The sequence below is a fragment of the Apodemus sylvaticus genome, chromosome 14 (assembly GCF_947179515.1).
Source record: "Apodemus sylvaticus chromosome 14, mApoSyl1.1, whole genome shotgun sequence".
NCBI lineage: Eukaryota > Metazoa > Chordata > Mammalia > Rodentia > Muridae > Apodemus > Apodemus sylvaticus.
In genome coordinates, this window is record NC_067485.1 from 73454857 (window position 1) to 73477026 (window position 22170).

The 22170-nt window shown below is 36.5% G+C and overlaps 2 protein-coding genes across 2 annotated transcripts in view; both read right to left on the minus strand.

Moving 5' to 3' along the window:
- LOC127664873 (ankyrin repeat domain-containing protein 26-like) overlaps nucleotides 1-22170 on the minus strand; it is a 143584-nt gene that overhangs the window by 18069 nt on the left and 103345 nt on the right. The gene's annotated exons all lie outside the window — the stretch shown is intronic.
- Nucleotides 1-22170, minus strand: part of LOC127664872 (ankyrin repeat domain-containing protein 26-like) — a 102630-nt gene that overhangs the window by 14461 nt on the left and 65999 nt on the right. The window contains exons 6-11 of the mRNA XM_052157111.1: nucleotides 18050-18248; nucleotides 16709-16742; nucleotides 16272-16404; nucleotides 11477-11675; nucleotides 5939-6017; nucleotides 2215-2309 (exon numbers count right to left, since the gene is read on the minus strand). Coding sequence (XP_052013071.1) covers nucleotides 2215-2309; nucleotides 5939-6017; nucleotides 11477-11675; nucleotides 16272-16404; nucleotides 16709-16742; nucleotides 18050-18248 — 739 coding nt within the window. The remainder of the gene's footprint in view (nucleotides 1-2214; nucleotides 2310-5938; nucleotides 6018-11476; nucleotides 11676-16271; nucleotides 16405-16708; nucleotides 16743-18049; nucleotides 18249-22170) is intronic.

Consider the following 22170-nt stretch of genomic DNA (forward strand, 5'->3'; position numbering starts at 1 on the left):
TATTATTCTGTTGGTTAACTTTGTTTTGTTTTGTTTTGTTGGTGTTGTTTATTATTATCAACTTGACAGACACAAGTTTAATTTGAAAAGAAAGAAACTTTACTGACAAAATTATTGATTATACCATTCTAGAGACATGCCTGTGGGAACATTTTCTTAATTACCTCTGGATGGAGAAGAGGCTTAAATCATATATACACACAAATGAATACATATGTTCAAGACACACAAACACATGCAAATAAACAACGATTCATTCCACATAGTAGTACCAAGTATGTGTGGTGTGTGTAAGTACCTTGGTTGAATTCCAATCAAAAATTAAAATTTAGAATGATGACAAATAAAGCCTTTGAAGGATAATTGGGAAAAGAAAAGAGGACAATCAGTGCGTTAAGACATAGGGGATCAAATATAGAAATATGGGGAAAGACTTGAAAAGATTCTATGGCCCTTTGTAGGAGAAGTGTTTGAACACTTGGGCTCCAGTTACTGATGATGCTTGGGCAGGTTATGGAAACGTCAGGAGGCAGAGGCTTGCTGCTTTCCCAACTACTGTGGAATCTGTCCCTCTGTAAACACAGCCCGTTTATTCCTTAAGTTTTCTTTGGTCATTGAATTTATCATAGCACCAGATGTGTAACTAATGCAACCTTTTAAGAAGAAATCTAGATAACCTCCTAATGTGGTTTTCACAAAATGCAGAAGATGCAATATCATATGCATAATGTTAAATCACAGGAAAACACTAGTCACACTTTAGAGAAATCAAAATTAAAATAAAAAATAAAAACAAAAGAGGCCAGCCATGTTGGGAGACTCAAAAGTTACGAGAAATTTTGTATTACTTTATTTCAGGTGATAGAATAATGACATCTTTCATGCATTACAAGTCTGAAAGTTATCATTCTGTGTACTCATTAAAATAGAAACAGAAAGGGCTGGAGCATGGCAGCAAGGGAGGGAGATGAAGCAAGGGAAAGAGGAGAGAGAGGGGGAGGGGAAGGAATCGAGGGAGAGTGGGAGGGAGGGAGGGAGGGAGGGAGGGAGGAAGGGAGGGAGAGAGATAGAGAGAGGCATTCTATGCCTGTAGATTCTGTATTCAGGATGTCAAAAAGATGTAAACTTAGAATGCACCTGTGCTATGCATGCACAGGCATTTGACAATGTTCCAAAAAGTAATAGAGTATTATAGTTATTCAGCAATATATTAGTTATCAATTGAGGCTCCCTTCTCTTAGATGAATATAACTTGGTTCACAAAACTAGGCAGCACAGAGACCAGAGAGGAAAGCTGCTTAATGGATTGCCGCTCATATTTTGCCTGACCTGATTTCTCCTACACCCCAGAATCATCTGCCAGGGATGGAACCTATACACAATGATCTTCTAACCCAACACTCCATGGTCATTAAGAAAATATCTGCACGTTTCTTATAAGCAATTCTTCATAGAGGCATTTTCTCAATTGTGGTTCTTGCTTCTCAGATATGTCTGGATTGTGTCAAGTTGACAAAATCAACCAGCACAATTAATGATTACATATAATTTATAGATGTCTTAAAATAAAAAGACATGTCAGTGGCTTTAAATGAAAATTTAATATTTGTGGATTTTGAGCTCTGTTTGATACTATAGAACAATTCCTATATAAAATATAAGACATCAATCTGTATGTTAGTTTATGTACACATACATGTAAATTTCTTAAAGTAAACTCAGGTTTAAAAATGTTTATATTTCGTGTGTATATGGATTATGAACATGGAATATTAGTATATCTTTTTATGAGTCCATATGAATAACATATCATGGTTAAATATTTAAAAGTAGAAGAAAACCCAATTTTATCCATGTAAATTTTGATCTTTTATAACAAGCACACAAACAAGATATGGGTATTAATATCTGAAATGTAGGAGGAAAAAATAAAAGCATATTTCAAAGTAGAAATTGAAAATATATTAGGAAGATTACAGTTGACATCAGAGAATGCTTTCACTGTCACTTATTATGGTCAAAATCATCACAGATGTTAGTAATTAACACTGTTCTTCCAAAATTTGAAATGGTGTTGTAGGTTTCTTATATGAGTTTAAAAATAGAACTATTTGTTTTATTATAAACTTGTAGACAAAATAGAAATTTATATTTAGATTTTGGTAAAATCACTCTTTACTTGTGAGTGAATGCTTTGATAAATAAATGTCATACCTGTCTATTTCTTCTTCTAGTTCAGTATTTTTCCTTCTCATTTCATGCAAACTCTGTGTCAGTGACAGGTACAACTTAAACTGTTCTTCTTGAACCTTTTCAGATGTTGAAAAAAATATATGAATACAATTTTAACTGTAGAGATCCACTTTTCTTTCTTAGAAATATTATTTACCAAGCATAATATTCTTATATAATTCAGAACATATTTTCTGAAATTGATACCTGTGAGTATAGATTTCAAAATAATAATTTTTAAAATTGTCATATGGATTTGGGTGTTTGGCAAGAATGTATTTTTGTAGGCTTAGGCCTACCCATTGCCAGATCTGAGGAGGAAATGTTACCAGTTTCCAAAAGAGCTAGAGTTCCAAAAACTAGGCATTGACACATGAATGCTGAGACCTTAACCCAGGTTTCTACAACAGCATCAAGTGCTCTTACACCTGAGTCATCTCATTGGCCCCCAGATAACACTTTATAGAAGACCTCAGCTATGTGACATTTTCATTGTGACATTTTTCTGATATATACATTTATAAATGTTATTTGTTAAACATGGGAAGGTTTTTTTCCTAGATCACTAATGTAGCCCTCTTTCTGGGACTCTTCTTCTGGCTCTTCCTCAGCAACGGTCTCCTTGTTTCTCTACTGTCTATTATACACCTGCAGTCTATGATTCTGACAGCACCTCCAAGGTTGAAGTCCCACTCTTCTCACTCTAACCCTCTCTCCCTCAGGACTCCCCATTTTTCTGCTGTTAGAAATGTCATCTCCCATGTTTGCCACAGTAACATTCCATCACACTACCATATTCCAGTTCCACAAATAGAGTCCGCACATGTACTCGGAACTCTATTCTATGGTTCCAGAATTCCATATTTCTTCCCAAGGTAAAATTCCACTCCTAACTTTAACCTGTAGGAGTCAATCCCTGGGAGGATCTTATGAGTCTCTAATAGAACTCTTCCATGACCCAAGATATGGCCAGTACCAGTCTGAACTCTTGTCTTCCTTTCCCTAACTCTCATACTTCCTCAGTACACCCTTCAATAGTAACAACTACTATAATTAATGGTCATAATTACTCCTCTTTCCTTTGGTATTCCAACCCTACCAAGTCTCCAAGACCATTACCATGCACATTGAAGAACTCAATGCTACCAACAATTATAAAAAGGAGATATTTCAAACTTCCAACACTCACCTTCCCAGGACTTATGACACTCACTTAAGAGGAGTCACAGGCAGAACTCGTCTCCTCACTTTGCTGTGTTCTTACCTTTCCATCTGTCTTTTTCACCTCATCATCTGTGGACATACATGAATAGCCTCTCTCCCTCAGCAGAAAGAATATTCATATTCCCATCGCTATGCTACTTGGGGCTAAGAATCCTATGACTCTCTTGAATGGCAAACTTGCTCTGCTGGTCTGGTCAAGCCCTTGTTTCCCATCAGTAAAGCACTCTATTCCTGACATTAGAGGACCTTTGGGGAGGATGTTCTTTACTCACAGTGTGATGGTTGGGAGAAGCTTGGTTCTTGGGAAGAGACACTCTTAAGAGATAAGGCCTGCTGAGAGTAGGTGTGGCCTTGTTGCAGGAAGTACCTCACTGTGGCAGAGGGCTTTGAAGCTCCACCCATTTCTGAAGAGTGCTTTCTCCTACCTACCTGAGGATGCCAATCTATTGACAGAGGTTGGATCATGATGGAGAGCTCTTAGTTCATTCTCCAGCACTATGCCTGCCTAAAAACTAAAATGCTTCCTGTCTTGGTATTGTACTGGACCTCTGAACCTATAAGCTAGTCACAAATCAATTTTGTCCTTTATATCATGGTATCGGTTCCCAGCAATAGAAAGCCTAAGACACACAAAAAATGGCTTTGCCAACTCTCTTCTTGGTACATTATTCATTTCATCAAGACATGTTCTAATCTAACTAAGCCCTAATAGCACCTGCTGGTGAAGTCAGAAGCCATGCCTTTCTCTGGCAGAATATGCATCACTCAGGTATCCTGTCCACAACTGGCACTGAGTGACTGCAAATATGAGTTCAAGCCAATCCACACTACTAGCCTAGACTTCTCACCTCAAGAGTCTTTAGGCTTGTCTACTTTCTCTTTCATTTCTCATAGAAAATAAAAACACCAAGGATGTGAGAGGGTCCCCGGTCCTAATGGGGAGGCCTTTAGTCAAAATGACCAACAGCGTGGAAATGGAACCTGAAGAGACCACCTCCAGTAGATAGACATGTCCCGAGTTGAGGGATTTGGCAATCTACCCATCTCAAAATATGGTCCCAGGATTGTTCCTGTCTAACGGAAATGCAGGGACAACACTGGAGCAGAGACTGAAGTAACGGCCATGCAGAGACCACCTCAACTTGGGATTTATACCATACACAGATGTCAAATCCCTAACTCTGTTGCTGAAACCAAGATGTGGATGAAGCCTGGCATGGGTGTACTCTGAGAAGCTCTACCAACACCTGACTGAGACAGATACAAATACTTACACCAAACCATTGGACTGAGCATGGGGAACCCTATGGAAAGAGTGAGGGGAAGGACTGAGGGAGGTAAAGGGTATTGCAACCCCATAGGATGAACAACAGTATCCAATAACTGGACATCTCAGAGCTCTCAACAACTAAGCAACCAACCAAAGAGCATACAAGGTTTGGTCCATGGTCCCTGCTACAGGATTGCCTTGTCTGGCCTCAGGGGGAGGGTATGTGCTCATTCTTGTGAATGCTTGATGCCCTAGAGAAGCAAGATGCTAAAGGGATGATGTAGGAATGGACAAGTTGGTATGGGAGCACAATTAGAGGTTAAAAAGGTAGGGGTGTTTGTGGAGGGGCTCCCAGGAAGAGGAATAACATTTGAAATGCAAATAAATAAAATAATATAAAAATAAAAGAAAAACAAATACTAAAGATCTTTCAAAATGTCATATGGAGACCTGATACTATAGAAGCTTTCTAAAGAATATTCATATACACATGTATAAAATGAGTGAAAAATTCGTTTCTACAATGGGGTAATGCTGGCCCTATTCAATACCTCAGTGATAATAAATGCTATCCCAGGAATCGTTTTCTTCTTCTACAGTTTTTGACAAGCGAGGTCATATGAAACCCCAAATATTCAGGTACTTCCTAATGCTCTTGGTTACCCTCTAAAACCTGATGGAAAGAAATTATTCCTGGAGACCTCACTCCTTGAGCTATAACATGTGGGAATCTACAATATAACCTGGAAACATTATTCCCATTAGCTAGCTTTCATAGTGCTAGAAGCTGCTAGGGGAGAAAAGAAATCAACAGATATGCAGATATGAACCCTGCTGCCTGCAGCTATGACTACCATTGACAGCCATTGCTGGTGGTAAAAAAGACTCTTAATCTACTGTTTTCTAATTGGATGTAAGGCCCCTTTTATATGTTAAACCCATACCTTGAACTGTTGTCTGAGCCAAGAACCTGTGACTAAATATATCCTATCCTTAGTGGAGAACCTACTACTGCACTGCCTCATGGGCAGACAATTAACCTGACTCCTATAATTACTAACAAATAGTAACAATATAAATCTATCAAATATTTGAACAGGGACAATATCTGACTCTCCTAAAATGTGGTTATATGCTGCTTCTGAACACAGGAAAATTTCTTTCAAGTATTAGAGAATTAAAACAAAATGGACTTCATAAGTCTATACTTACCGGGGTTCTTGAAAGCTCTTCATTCTCCTCTGCTTGGAGGCTTGCTGCATCATTTAATTCTAAATTTTCAAGGGTGGCCCTAAAAATATGTTTTAAAATGATTGTGCATAGCTGGTCACATTGGAACATACCAAATTAGTTTCTGAAGAAACATTCAAATGATTACACAAATTCTGAAAAATTTGAAAGATAGTGATTTGGAAACTATCACTCTGTCCGTGCCCCTTTGTCTCTATAAACTTTAGATGTAATTTGAAGAAATATGCATTTTCTTTTTTTTTCTTAGCGCATATCAAACTTTCACACATACAAAGCATACACACATTGAGTGAGTACCACCCACCAACAAACTATGAATTTTAAGTAACTAAGACCAGAATGTTTCCTGATTTCAAAAGTGTGTAATTACTATGAATGATGCAATTTCTCTTTCTTCATTCTTTCCTTGAAAACACTAGAGCTATTCAGCACAGTGCTTACATTATAGACCTCTGTGAGTGACCCTCATGTCCCAAGATCATGAAGCAGTTTGCGTGTTCATAAAGTACCTCATGCAATTAAAAGGAGCACTAGGTAGACTGTGCCCTGTGTTCCTGTTGCAAAAACAAAACACTGCCCTCAGGTCTTTCCTGACATGATAGACTAGTGATTCTCTGAAATGCTGATCCGATATATTTTTCTCTATCAAGCTGACTTCTGAGCGATCACCTCCGTAGTGAGGGAAGTGATTAAAAAGGAAATGGTGTCACTTAATCACTTCTGTAATGATACTGCCAATATGCTTCTTAGACTTTGGAGACTTGAATAGTGGGCATTTGGAAAACGTGGGAACTGTGGTTTACATTTGGCTCAAAATAAGGCTGGACTAATGAATCACTCTTGCATGACTTCATGAGACCAGAAAACTCACTTACATGAATGCAGATAATGAGCTTGCAGGTGGAATAAAGAACTCTTCTACAGAGTTGGCCCAAGGCCATACACATTATATTCTGTCCTATAATCTGTATCCATCCCTGAAAATCTCAGTGATATGGAATTTAAAAGTAGTCAGTAAGTTTATTTAGTGGAGGAAATATTCCAGAAGTCATTATACTTTGTGCTATCACATTGTTAATGCTCATGGCTTTAAATTTGCTTAGGATGATATTCAAGAGTAAAAACGGCAACCAAGTGAGTTGAAAAGTATACAAGTTATTTACAAATGTGACATCATCCTGGTGGAAATAGACAAACTTTCGACAAGATGGCTAGCAAAGTAAAAGGCTCATCAACCCTGAAAACAGCTTAGAGTACTTTGCATTAACAGGGCTGCCTTTGAGACAGGCCCAAACTTCAAAAGTACAGGCATAAAATGAAAACAAAGAGGGAATGCATTCTTTAGGATAGCAGTGACTCTCAAGGGCACCTTGAATACAGCCTCAGTTATACTCTCCTACTAAAAGCCAGAAGGGGAATTGAGTCTGGAAGTTTGGCTGCCCTGTGTCCACAGGCCTGGGTGTTACTTAAGCTGCAAAATCACTAAGTAGTAACCATTCTGGTGATAGTCTTGCAGTGTATGTCAAAATGCAAGCATAACTTGGCAATGGTGCGATAAAGCAGTATTGCACAGAAAAGCCAGTTAGACAAGACGATGTGAATCTGTTAAAGTCCATATACAGAATGTCTGAGTGGTTAATGTGTAAAGGAGTGAAGGTAACACCTAAATTGTCAAGATGTTAAGAAGTAATAGGATGTTGCAGATGTCAGAAATAGAAGATTTTAAGTGATGGAAGTACCAGTAAATGAATGGAACTGGCCCAAAATCAGACCACATGGACTATATGGCACTGCAGAGGCAGGGCTGCCCAATCCTGGTGGAGTGTATGTGGCACCACCATGTACCACAGACTGTGGGTATGTTTTTTATGTTTGTCCTGCTGGGTTTCAGGCTGTACTTGGTATAATATTCATTAATATTTTCCTATTATTATCTTTTGGTATATGGTAGGTAATAGACATAAAAACCTATGTAATTTTCATATTTTATGAAAGGAATTGGACTTTAGTGTCAGAGAAAAATGGCATTATGAATAATGTAGAAACTATTAAGATTATCTATCTGGCCTTTGAATGTAGACTAAGCAAATTTTGCGTTGTCAGATGGCCACAAGCTTCTGGGGGGTCAGAAGAAGAGTGTTATAGTTTAAATTTCATATAATCACCCATGTTTTAGTGTTTTAAAGCTTTACCATTGGACTCATTCCATTGACTTTCCCAACATGATGAAGTGAATGTCACATGCACTGTGAACCCCAATGACCTTTCGTAAAGAACCAGGAAAAATAACTTTTGTTTCATTATGAATCAAAATGTCTACCCTGCATATTGTGCTGATGTTGAATTAGAACACAGCCAGCACTTCATTTGCATGTTGCTGTGGCTATGTAAAATACACCTCTAATGTCACATCAACTGTAGTAGGAATGCCATTGTCCATAATGCTTCATGTCACTTCATCCAGGTAATTCAGTGATATTTAAAGACACATAGTTAAGGACTACTGCACAGTCCCTGAATAAATTTGCCAAGTCTGATAAGCAGGAATTTCCATTTTGTTGTGACTTTTGTTTATATATGCATTTTACTATGGTTTAAACACACTGTGGCTCATATAAGGTCATATTTGTGTTGTTGAATTTTTCATTTGAAAATGAACATGAAGTTTCCAACTCAAATGAACAACTTTGAATAAAAGCCTTCAAAGAATACTCATCACAATGTGAGCTACATACAATAACTGGGGTGTGCATTAATATGATTGCAACTGATCATCCTTTAGGTGGTGTGACACTAAGTTTATATAAGTTTCACTGAGTCCTTTACCATACTACTGAAAGTGGCAGAATATGAGGAGCTTGAGGCCCTGAACACATCACACTACATCATGTATGTTCACAAATTACATTGAACAAGCCATTTTGTACATTTGTAATAATGCATAGGTTATGTTCTTAGTACTGCTTGGCTGGAATGATCATGTAACATTACACTCAGGATCTCTCAGCTTAAGCAGAATGTAGCAGATAAGACTATGGGAGGCATCACAAGCACTGATATGAAAATAGCAAAGTGGAATCAATATTCTCTAGTCAATTAACATCAGTTCTCATGCAGTAGTATTTTCACAACTATGGTGGGAAATGGTAGGAAATACCTACAACTGCAGTTCCTCAAAGTATGAGGCAGTTTTGTTCACTTTCTTTACCTGCTTGTGTTTTCCTGTATTTGTTTCAGGGATTAATGTGTTTCCTCTTTAAGGACTTCTACTTGTTTACCTGTGTTCTCTTATATTTCTTTGAGGGAGTAATTTATGGCCTTCTCAAGACTTCTATCATTTTCATGAGATGAGAATTTAGATCTGAATATTGCTTTTCAGGTGTGTTGGGGTATCCATGGCTTGATGTGGTGGAAGAACTGGGTTCTGATGTTGCAAAGTAGTATTGGTTTCTGTTACTTATGTTCTTGTGCTTGCCTCTTGCCATCTGGTTATCTCTGGTGTTAACTGGCCTCACTGTCTCTGACCAGAGCCTGTGCCTTCTTGAAACCTGTGATTTGATGCAAGATATTTCCTATCCATTCACATTGAGGCTGTGAGAGGCCAGAGATGACAGGGGAGAGAGGAGGAGGAGCTAAGATAAGGAGGGTTAGAAAGAGAAGGAGCATGGGAGCTGCACGAGGGAGTGCAGGAGGGGATGCACAGATGGTGTCAGATGGGTTTCTCCTGTGCTGAGAGGTTAGAAATATTGGGACAGAACTTTATCATTGTAAATTGGCATTATGAAATTGGAACTTTCTTATACATAAATATATTTGGTTAACTATTCAAGTTTGAGGGTCACTCTATACCGGATACATGAAAGGACTGGTGCAAAGGCCTGGTTGTGCAGTACTTTTTATAAATAACTGCTACAGTGATCCTGGGATTCTCTGATCCTCGATGTGTCAGAACTCCTTGGGGTCAAGCTGCATCTGGGTGGGGCCTGAATGGGTGGGAATCCAGAGCACAGGCTCAGCTCTGGGAACAGGTGCAAATTGGAAGGAGCATGGGCCTCTGGCTGGGCAGGTCCTAAATTCTAAACTTCCTAATACTGTGACCCTTTAATATAGTTACTGCTATTGTAGTGACCCCGAGTAGAAAATTACTTTTATTTCTACTTCATGATTGTAATTTTGCTATATCTTTCAATGTATTATATGTTTTGTAACGTAAATATTTCCTAAGGGTCTTATGTGACACCTGTGAAAGGGTCATTTAACCCCTAACTTAGTAACAACACACAGGTTGAGAAGAACCAGTGGGGTAGAGAATGAATAATTACAATATCTTATCTAAAATTACCAAAAAAATTAATAAAAATATTAGGTTTCAAGTTATTCTGTTCACTACAGTTTATAAATTTTATACAACTAAACTATAATCTTCATAAAATATAATTAGCCACAAGGATGTTTCACAAAGGAATAAAGAATGTTAAAATATGTTCAAGCATTTTGTTCATTATTAGAATCCAACATCATACAGATCATCTCAAATGCATTCTTAAAATTTTTTATTTCTATTTTATTTTCTTTCAATTTACTCTATCAATTATCATATAAATCATACAATTTACTTGATAAATTTAGTAATCAATTACAAAGTATCAAATGTCTCTCAACATAAAAATTTGAATTTTTTCTGTGAATTAATGTTGAATAATCTATTTAGAAATCATATATTTGCCTTGTGCATATGAGAATGAAATAAGATCTAAGTTTATCTCTATGGAAGGGTGATACTTTACTACTTTATTTAAAATTCTTGGTTCACTATGAAGCAGTATAATATTAAAAGAATTTGTCTTAATTAAGAAAACTATTGTTTCATATTCCATCAGTGAAATTTGAAATTAATATAAATTTTGTTTGGAACAATTATATCAGACAAGTGCTTTAATATGATTTACATCCCTTAGCTAAAGGAATCAATATTAAAGAATATATTCAAATTTGTATTCACATAAAAATTATTCAATATTTAGAGAAGCTTTTAAGAAAGTGTATTCTTTGTAGCATAATTGTAAAATATTTTTTAAAACTTTAATTGATGTCTCATGAAAATGAGGTTTCTCTGTAGATATCAAGAGTGTGATTGCATGGGACACATACATATATCTCATATACATATATGCATATATACATAATTATGGAAAATAGTAATAATGATATTTGTAATTTAATTATTTTCACATTCTACAAGGCTAACAATTCTCCCACTTAACAATTGAAGCACCCAACCAGTCACCCCAAAATCAAACAACTGAGGCCCTAAGATCACAAATTTGGGGTTTCCCTAGACTACATAAAGATATCTATCAAAAGTAATAATAATAAAACCCAAATATGAAAAGTTCTTCCCTTTCAGAACACTTACAAAGTTAGTGACAAACTACAAATGTTCTATTTATGCTCTAATGAAAACAGTTAAAATATTTCTCTAAAATTGGGACATCCTACCTCAAACTGCATAGCTCATCTTGCAGTTCAGCATTTTCAATCTCTAGTTGAGACCACTCCTCTCGCAGTGCAATAATTTCATTACTTATACGTTCACAATCTTCTTCAATTAGTTCACATTTATGTTTTTCAAAGTCTATTGATCTTTTATATGTATAAACTGCACCCCAGATTTTCACTAGGATCTCAGAATTTATATCTGTATTGGAGAAAAAGCACAATTACAGTACAGCAGCATTTTTGATAAATAAAACAGACTAGAGTTTTACCTAAACATGATGCACTGTAGAAATGTATCCTGAGGACCCACACAGTGGAAGACATGGTACATTCTGAAGATATGAAAAGAAGACAGTTAAGGTGTTTAGTTTAAGAACTAGTAAAGAAGACAAAAAAAGACATAAAACCAGATATTACAGACTCAGATGATACTGAAGTCAAACAAAGTTTTAATGTTGAATAAGCATGCAGGAATATGCCCTAGTGGAAGGGATGAGTAGGTATGAAGTAAGAACAAGAAGTAGTTGGTCAGAGTGTGAAGAGGCACATTGCCAGTATTCTACAGCAGACTAGAAATGGAGATGCTACTGCCCTCTAAATCTAAACAAGGTCAAGTAAAAAGTACTGATTTTGATTCCTACCTCAAACAACACAAATCAGAAAAAAACATATTTTAGAAACTGAAGATTATATGCTTCAGACATGACATAAATTGTTAGCTAATAAGCACTAAAATAGTTTGATGATATTATCCCAATTTTCTGTCTCTGTGCTATGGGATAGTACAGACTAGGTTAGAATATGATGAGGACAAAGCTATTCTGACTCTCCTAGACTTCTGGAGCTGTGCAGATAAGCTATTTGGTGAAGAAAGCAGCCAGAAATCACAGGCCAGAAGTCTGGAAAATAGACACAAAGAAGAGGGGATGCTCTGGGTATGTTACTAGGCCGTCTGAAACATACTATAGAGCACATACCAACATGGGAATTCCAGGAAATATCCTGGGGCTGAGGGACACAACATCTCACACAATTAGAGGAGACCACCAGTGTTCACACAATGCCAGGAAAAGGGCATGTCTTCCCATAGGCTAGAGTAAACAAGGAATAATTTACAGGACCATAGTTAGCAAAAAGCATTGGCATGCTTTAGGAATGGAGAAAAAACAATATGCTGGGCGCATTTGTTGTGGTTTACCTAATAATTATACAAACAACAAAAGAAGGACCAACTGATTATAAGAAATATACAATGCATATATAGAAATCAGAAAACTGTATAGAATGGTATGGAGAAGAAAGATAAAATCATTATTACAGACTAAAATGATAAAGAAATGAAACTAAGTTTTGACATCAAATAAGATAAAACAAAATCATAAACATAGTTAAATATATTAAGCACATATTAGTTGCATATAAGTGTTGATAAACAATAAATAAAAATAAAATAATAAAATACATATATGAATGTCATGAGGTCATGTGTCATACTTAAATAGTTTTCATTTATTATTATATGGACACACAGATATGGGTATTAATTTAAATTAAAAAAACTTACATTACTATAAGGACACAGATATGGGTATTAATTTAAATTTAAAAAACTTAAGCTACAAAATGTTGCATAAGGCAAGAATATAAATAAATGTGAAGATGCATAATATAAATTGATCACATTTCATGGCATTACTGGGTGCCACTATGGTAAGCTCAAGGATCATACAACTCTGAGGAAAATGCCATATGTGGATAAATCCTCCAGGGGCAGCTTTTGCTTTCAATAAATTTCTCTCTATATTAAGTGGCTTCTCATAATTTTTATGAATCTTTACCAAAATATATGGTACAGCAAGCACACAAAATCGGTCTTAACAACTCTTTAGAGTATTGGTACAACCTGCACTCAACCAGTGTGTTGGAAAGTTATGTTTTGTGAGAAAGAAAATATTTGTGTATATTTAAAATGTTGAAGTGTGACTTTCTGGTTTTGCCATATGATACAAACTCACATGGTGTTTTGCTGAAGCAAGACCCAAGGGAGGTCAAGTCATGTTTGGAGAGATTATAAGTAGAACACAAAGACAGTGATAAGGAGCTTGCTTAGCTAGCTATGCAACTCTGCTTTGGTATTGCCTCTATACTGATCTTCAGTTTGCTGAAAGAGACAAGGCAGAAAACTCCTGGCATTCCAGCTGGTCTGACTTATTCCTAGCCCCTGCTGACTTATGCCAACTCAGGGGAGGCCTAGTATCTTCTGCTGAATTGTGCCACCATTGCTGACTCTTGTTTGGTGACACTTTTGTACTGCCCTGTTGGTATTCTGAGACTACTGAACTTGACTGATGTTATCCTGAGCAAGGAGATTAGAATCACCATCCAATGACCTACTTTTAAACAGGTACACATACCACTTGTCCTATTTCCAATTTTTCCCCTGCCTTTGGATGGTGGGCTAGAAAGTTTATTGAAGTGATTGATAAGCTGTATTAATGTACATATTAAAAAATCTAAGCTTACACAATGTTGTGACATGATTTGAAATGATGAGGAATGACAAGTTTTCTCAGTCATTAAAGTGTTTGCTATGCAAGCTATTCTAAATTGAATTTGAACTCCAGTACCCATAACTTAGCAGGTTTGGGGGTGTGTTTTGTTTTGTTTTGTTGCTGTGTTCCTTTTTTAAGCTATGCATGATGGTACATTCTGTCATCTTAATGCATGGGAGGCATAGACAGGAGGATACCTGGAGCTCACTGGACTGCCAACCTAACTGAATTGATTAGCTTTGACATCAGTGAGAGTTGCTCTTTCAAAAGAAATGAGGTTGAGAGCAATTTAGGAAGATGCATTACAGGCACACACACATAGATATACATACATACACGCATGTGCATACAAACACACATACAAAAATACATTAACACCCACACTCCATAATATTTTAAAACATCTTAGCAGATTAAAAATTAGATCCATCAACCTTAAGGGAGCTAGCTAAGTGTATATGGGTGTTGGCTGCACAAGCATGAGAACCTGAGACCAAACCTCCATACAGAAAACACATATGACTACACATGTGCCTGTAAGCCCAGCCTTTGAGAGCTGTAGACAAGAGCATTGGTGCTCATGTGCCAACCTACCTTCAAACTCAGTGAGGTACCATCTCAAGGAATTAGGAGGATAATCTTAGAGCAGGATACCTCAACTTCTCCTTCAGTCTGTGCATGCAAAGCGATGCTCACACCCAGTTACACACACACACACACACACACACAAACACACACACTCACTCACATGCTTAATAAAAATAAAATATTTTTTTGAATTTTAGAAGACAATGCTAATATAAACCAAGTAGAAGAGAGGAGCCAATAAAACAAGAGCAGTAGTCTAAGAGTGTCTACTCAAAATATCATATGGCAGAGTCATCATGAAAGGATTCAGCATCCTTTACCAAAGTGACTCCAGAGAGCTGCGTCAATCTTCCAGTCACATGAAGAAGCAGCTATAAAAACAATAAATTCATGAATTTCTTAGGCAAATGGATGGAACTAGAAAATATCATCCTGAGTGAGGTAATCCAATTACAAAAGAAAACACATTGCATGCAATCAGTGATAAATGAATATTATCCCAGAAGCTCGGAATACCCAAGATATAATTCAGAGACCATATGCAGCTTAATAAGATGGAAGACCAAAGTGTGGATACTTTGGTCCTCCTTAGAATAGGTACAAAATATCCATGAGGGGAAATACAAAGACAAAGAGTGGAGCGGAGACTGAAGGAAAGACCATCCAGAGACTGCCCCCCTGGGGATCCACCCCATATACAGTTACCAAATCCAGACACTATTGTGGATGCCACCAAGTGTTAGCTGACAGGAGCCTGATGTATCTGTCTCATGAGAGGCCCTGCCAGTGCCTGACAAGTACAGAGGGGGATGCTCTCAGTCAACCATTGAACTGAGCACAGGGTCCCCAATGGAGGAGCTAGAGAAAGGAACCAAGGAGCTAAAGGGTTTTACAGCCCCACAGGAGGAAGAACAATATGAACCAGCCAGCACCCCCAAAGCTCCCAGGGACTTAACCACCAACCAAAGAGTATACAAGGAGGGGACCCATGGCTCCAGCCACATGAGTAGCAAAGGATAGCCTGGTAAGATATCAATGAGAAGAGAGGACTTTGGACCTGTGAAGGCTCATTGCCCCAGTGTAGGGGAATTCCAGGAGAGGAACTTGGAGTGGTAAGTTAATGCACAGAGGGAGGGGGATGGGATAGGGGGTTTCAGAGGGGAGACCTGGAAAAGGAGTAGCATTTGAAATGCAAATATAGAAAATATCTAATAAAAAATTAAGGAAAATACAAATAATAAAAGAAAAAGAAAGAAAGAAAGAGAGAGAGAGAAAGGAAGGAAGGAAGAAAGAAAGAAAAAAAGAAAGAAAGAGAGAGAGAGAGAGAGAGAGAGAGAGAGAGAGAGAGAGAGAGAGAGAAAGAAAATCACACTCCCTCCCCCAAAAAAGTCAAACAAACCAAAAAGAAGTAATGAAAAGGCACACCCCACCAATTTAATGTATTGGCTGACTGGCCTGTTCCATTTTGTTGAAACACATGAGTCTAATGTAACAACCCCAAGGCCATGGTGTCAAGCTCACTCACTGAAGCTCTGAAGGCTTGCTGGCTGCTCCTGCTGAGACTAGCTTTCTGTTCTTTGATATCAAGCATGCCTATGTTTGGGCAATTCACCCTCATCAATAGCACACACAGGGGCTGCATGCAGAACTCCTACCTTTTCTCTGCCTCATGAGCTCTTCAATAAAATGCAAAATAGTGTCACAACTGTACTGCTCACAGTCGTTTGAGTTTCCCTCACATGATATTAGTTCCTTAAGGTCAAGCATATGATTTCCTTGTTCTTTGACCTATAAAATGAATAATAGCAATTTCAGATATTGTCATGTTGGGTACCCCATACACTATAAAGAAGAGACCCGTGTTTTACATAAGTAACAAACAAAATGCTTCTGAAAGACCAGATTTTGAAAGGAAAGACACCTTTACTATTGGTGACTTTTAAAATTATTTTGGAAAGAAATATTTGAATATAACAAAATAATCTTAATTTTTATTTTATTTTATACTATATTTCTCAGTCCATTTATTATGTATTACTTTGATTTTATACTGTATCTTAATAAATATGATTTGAAATTAATTTTTGCATACCTCTTCTTTTTCATTGGAAGTTTTCTTTGAAGACCTACAAAAAATGAAATACTTTCAGATGAATATTAAACTTGTAAAATAAAACACAAAAAATGTTTATTTTCCCTATCCATAAAACTTACCAGGTTATTACAAATAAAATGATTTTCTGCAAAGGAAAGAAGCTGTAGACAAGAAGAGGAACATTGATATACAATTTATACCACTACTAAAATCATAAAAGATGGAAATTACAACTGGAGACACGGCTCCAATTAGCAGCAGATACTGCTTCTGCACAGGAGTTGAGCTCAACAGCCAGAACCCATGCTGTGTGACTCATAATCAACTAACTCCAGATCCAGAGACATACAATGCCTGTGCATTCTTCAGCCACCTGCACTCATGTGTGCATACTCAAATACAAGCACAAACATTTGCATCATTTTAAATTAATGATGATGATATTAATAATTTTTAAAATAATAAATTTTGATCAAGTATTGTAACATTTAAGGGGACAATATAATAGTAAAGGTGTCTTTTCAGTGAATTAATGTTGAATAAGCTATTTAGAATCATATATTTGCCTTGTGCAAATAAGAATGAAATAAGATCTAAGTTTATCTCTATGGAAGGGTGATACTTTACTACTTTATTTAAAATTCTTGGTTCACTATAATGCAGTATAATATTAAAAGAATTTGTCTTAATTAAGAAAACTATTGTTTCATATTCCATCGGTGAAATTTGAAATTAATATAAATTTTGTTTGGAACAATTATATCAGCCAAGTCCTTTAATATGATTTACATCCTTTAGCTAAAGGAATCAATATTAAAGAATATATTCAAATTTGTATTCAAATAAAAATAATTCAATATTTAGAGAAGCTTTTAAGAAAGTGTATTCTTTGTAGCATAATTGTAAAATATTTTTTAAAACTTTAATTGATGTCTCATGAAAATGAGGTTTCTCTGTAGATATCAAGAGTGTGATTGCATGGGATACATACATACATCTCATATACATATATGCATATATACATAATTATGGAAAATAGTAATAATGATATTTGTAATTTAATTATTTTCACATTCTTCAAGGCTAACAATTCTCCGACTTAACAACTGAAGCACCCAACCAGTCACCCCAAAATCAAACAACTGAGGCCAGAAGATCACAAATTTGGGCTTTCCCTAGACTACATAAAGATATCTATCAAAAATAATAATAATAAAACCCAAATATGAAAAGTTTTTCCCTTTCAGAACACTTACAAAATTAGTGACATACTACAAATGTTCTATATATGCTCTAATGAAAACAGTTAAAATATTTCTCTAAAATTGGGACATCTACCTCAAACTGCATATCTCATCTTGCAGTTCAACATTTTCAATCTCTAGTTGAGACCACTCCTCTTGCAGTACAATAATATCATTACTTATACGTTCATTTTCTTCTTCAATTAGTTCAAATTTAAGTTTTTCAAACTCTAATGATCTTTTATATGAATAAAATATACCCCAGATTTTCAGTAGGATCACAGATTGCGTACCTGTATTGGAGAAAAAGCACAATTACAGTACAGCAGCATTTTTGATAAATAAAACAGATTAGAGTTTCACCTAAACATGATGCACTCTAGAAGGGTATCCTGAAGACCCACACAGTGGAAGACATGGTACATTCTGCAGATATGAATAGAAGACAGTTAAGGTGTTTCGTTTAAGACCTAGTAGAGAAGACAAAAAAGACATAAGACCAGATATTACAGACTCAGATGATGCTGAAGTCAAACAAAGTTTTAATGTTGAATAAGCATGCAGGAATATGCCCTAATGGAAGGGATGCATAGGCATGAAGTAAGAACAAGAAGCAGTTGGTCAGAGTGTGAAGAGGCACATTGCCAGTAGTCTACAACAGGCGCGCAGAAGCTACTTTCCTCCAATTCTAAACCAGGTCAAGTAAAAGTACTGATTTTGATTCCTACCTCAAACAACACAAATCAGAAAAAAAGTTTTAAAAACTGAAGATTATATACTTCAGATATGACATAAATTGTTAGCTAAAAAGCACTAAAATAGTTTGATGATATTATCCCAATTTTCTATCTCTGTGCTATGAGATAGTACAGACTAGGTTAGAATATGATGAAGACAAAGCTGTTCTGACTCTTCCAGACTCCTGGAGCTGTGCAGATAAGCTATTTGGTGAAGAAAGCAGCCAGAAATCACAGGCCAGAAGTCTGGAAAATAGACACAAAGAAGAGGGGATGCTCTGGGCATGTTACTAGGCCATCTGGAACATACTATAGAGCACATACCAACATGGGAATTCCAGGAAATATCCTGGGGCTGAGGGACACAACATCTCACACAATTAGAGGACAACACCAGTGTTCACACAATGCCAGGAAGAGGGCATGTCTTCCCATAGGCTAGACTGAACAAGGAATAACTTACATGACCATAGTTAGCAAAAAGTGTTGTCATGCTTGAGGAATAGAGAAAAAGCAATATGCTGGGTGCATCTAAGGAATAGGAAAGATAATATTTGTTGTGGCTTACCTAATAATTATACAAACAACAAAGGAGGGATCAAACTATTTATAAGCAATATGCAATGCATATATAGAAGTCAGAAAAATGGATAGAACGTAATGGAGAAGAAAGATAAAACAATCATTACAGACTAAAATGATAAAGAAATGAAACTAGGTTTTGACATCAAATCAGATAAAACAAAATCATAAACATAATTTAATATATTATATTAATCATATATTAGTTGCATATAAATATTTATAAATAATAAATAAAAATAAAATAATAAAATAGATAAATGTATGTCATGAGTTCATCTGTCATAGTTAAATAGTTTGCCATTAATTACTATAGGGACAACAGATATGAGCATTAATTTAAATGAAAAAACTTACATTACTATAAGGACACACAGATAAGGGTATTAATTTAAATTAAAAATGTACACTGCTATAAGGACACAGAGATATGGGTATTAATTTAAATTTAAAAAACTTAAGTTACAAAGTCTTGTATAAGGGAAGAATATAAATAAATGCTAAGATGCATAATATAAAACTGATCACATTTCATGACATTTCTGGTTACCACATGGTAAACTCAAGGCTCATAGACCTGTGAGGAAAATGCCACATGATGTAGATAAATCCTATAGGGGCAGCTTTTATTTTCAATAAATTTCTCCATATATTAAGTGGCTTCTCAAAATTTTTATGTATCTTTTCCAAAATATATGGTATAGCAAACACACAAAATTCGTCTTAACAACTCTTTAGAGTATTGGTATAACCTGCACTCACCAGTGTGTTGGAAAGTTATGTTTTGGGAGAAAGACAATATTTGTGTATATTTAAAATGTTGAAATGTGGCTCTCTGGTTTTGCCATATGATGCAAACTCACATGGTGTTTTGCTGAAACAGGACCCAATGGAGGACAAGTCATGCTTGGAGAGATTATAAGTAGAACACAAAGGCAGTGATAAGGGGCTTGCCTAGCTAGCTATGCAACTCTGCCTTGGTCTTGCCTCTATACTGATCTTGACTTTGTTGAAAGAGACATGTCAGAAAACTCCTGGCATTCCAGCTGGTCTTTGGAGCTTCTGCTGACTCATGACAACTCAGGGGAGGCCTGGTATCTTCTGCTGAATCGTGCCACCATTACTGACTCTTTTTTTTGGTAACACTTTTGTACTAAACTGTTGGTATCCTGAGACTAATGAACTGGAGTGATGTTATCCCGAGGAAGGAGATTAGAATTACCATCCAAAGACCTACTTTTAAACAGGTTCATACCCACTTATTCTACCTTTGGCTGGTGGGCTAGAAAGTTCATTGAAACACTTGAAAACCCTTATTAAAGTAGAATTAAAATATCTAAGCTTACACAATGTTGGCATATCATTTAAAATGGTGAGGAAAGGCAAGATTTCTCAGTCATTTAAGTGTTGGTAATGCAAGCTATTCTAACTTGAATTTGTACCCCAGTACTCATAACTTAGCGGTTTTTGGTTTTTTTTTTTGTTTGTTTTGTTTTGTTGTTGTATTCCTTTTTAAGCTATGCATAATGGTACATTCTGTCATCTTACTGTAAGGGAGGCCTAGACAGGAGGATACCTGGAGCTCACTGGCCTGCCAACCTAAATGAATTGCTTAGGTTTGGCATAAGTGAGAGTTTCTATTTCAAAAGAAATAGAAGGAAGGAATTGAGGAACATGCATTACAAGCACACACACATACATACACACACACACACACACACACAGAGAGAGAGAGAGAGAGAGAGAGAGAGAGAGAGAGAGAGATACATATCTGTGCACACAAAATACATACAAAAATACATTAACACCCACACCCCATAATATTGTAAAACATCTTAGCAGATAAACATTAAATACATCATCTTTAAAGGGAACTATCTAAGAATCTTTGGATATTGGCTGTGCAACCATGAGAACCTGAGTCCAAATCTCCATACAAAAAAAAAAACACATATGACTACACATGAGCCAATAAGCCCACACTTTGAGAGCAGCAGACAAGAGTATTGGTGCTCATGTGCCAACCTACCTTCAAGCTCAGTGAGGTACCATCTCACAGAATAAGCAGGATAATGATAGAGCAGGACACCTGAACTTCTCTTCTAGTCTGTGCATGCAAACAGATGCTCACACCCAGATATGCACACACACACACACACACACACACACACACACACACACACTTAACCAAAATAAAATATTTTTTCTAAAATTATAGAAGGAAATGTTAACATAAGCCAAGTACAAGAGAGGAGGCAATAAAACACAAGCAGTACTCTTAGAGTGTCTCCTAAAAATATATGGCAGAGCCATCATGAAAGGATTCAGCATCCTTTACCAAAGTGACTCCAGAGAGCTGCTTCAGTCCTCCAGCCACATGAAGAAGCAGTTATAAAAAAAAAACAATAAATTTATGAATTTCTTAGGCAAATGGATGGAACTAGAAAATATCATACTGAGTGAGGTAATCCAATTGCCAAAGAAAACACATGGTATACACTCAGTGATAAATGGATATTAGCCCTGAAGCTCAGAATACCCAAGATATAATTCAGAGACCACATGCAGCTTAATAAGAAGGAAGACCAAAGTGTGGATACTTTGTTCCTCCTTTCGAAGAGGTACAAAATACCCATGGGAGGAAATACAGAGACATAGTGTGGAGCAGAGACTGAAAGAAAGACCATCCAGAGACTGCCCCACCTGGGGATCCATCCCATATACATTTACCAAAACCAGACACTATTGTGGATGCCAGCAAGTATTAGCTGACAGGATCCTGATATAGCTGTCTACTGAGAGGTCCTTCCAGTGCCTGACAAGTACAGAGGGGGATGCTCTCAGCCAACAATTGAACTGAGCACAGGGTCCCCAATGCAGGAGCTAGAGAAAGGAC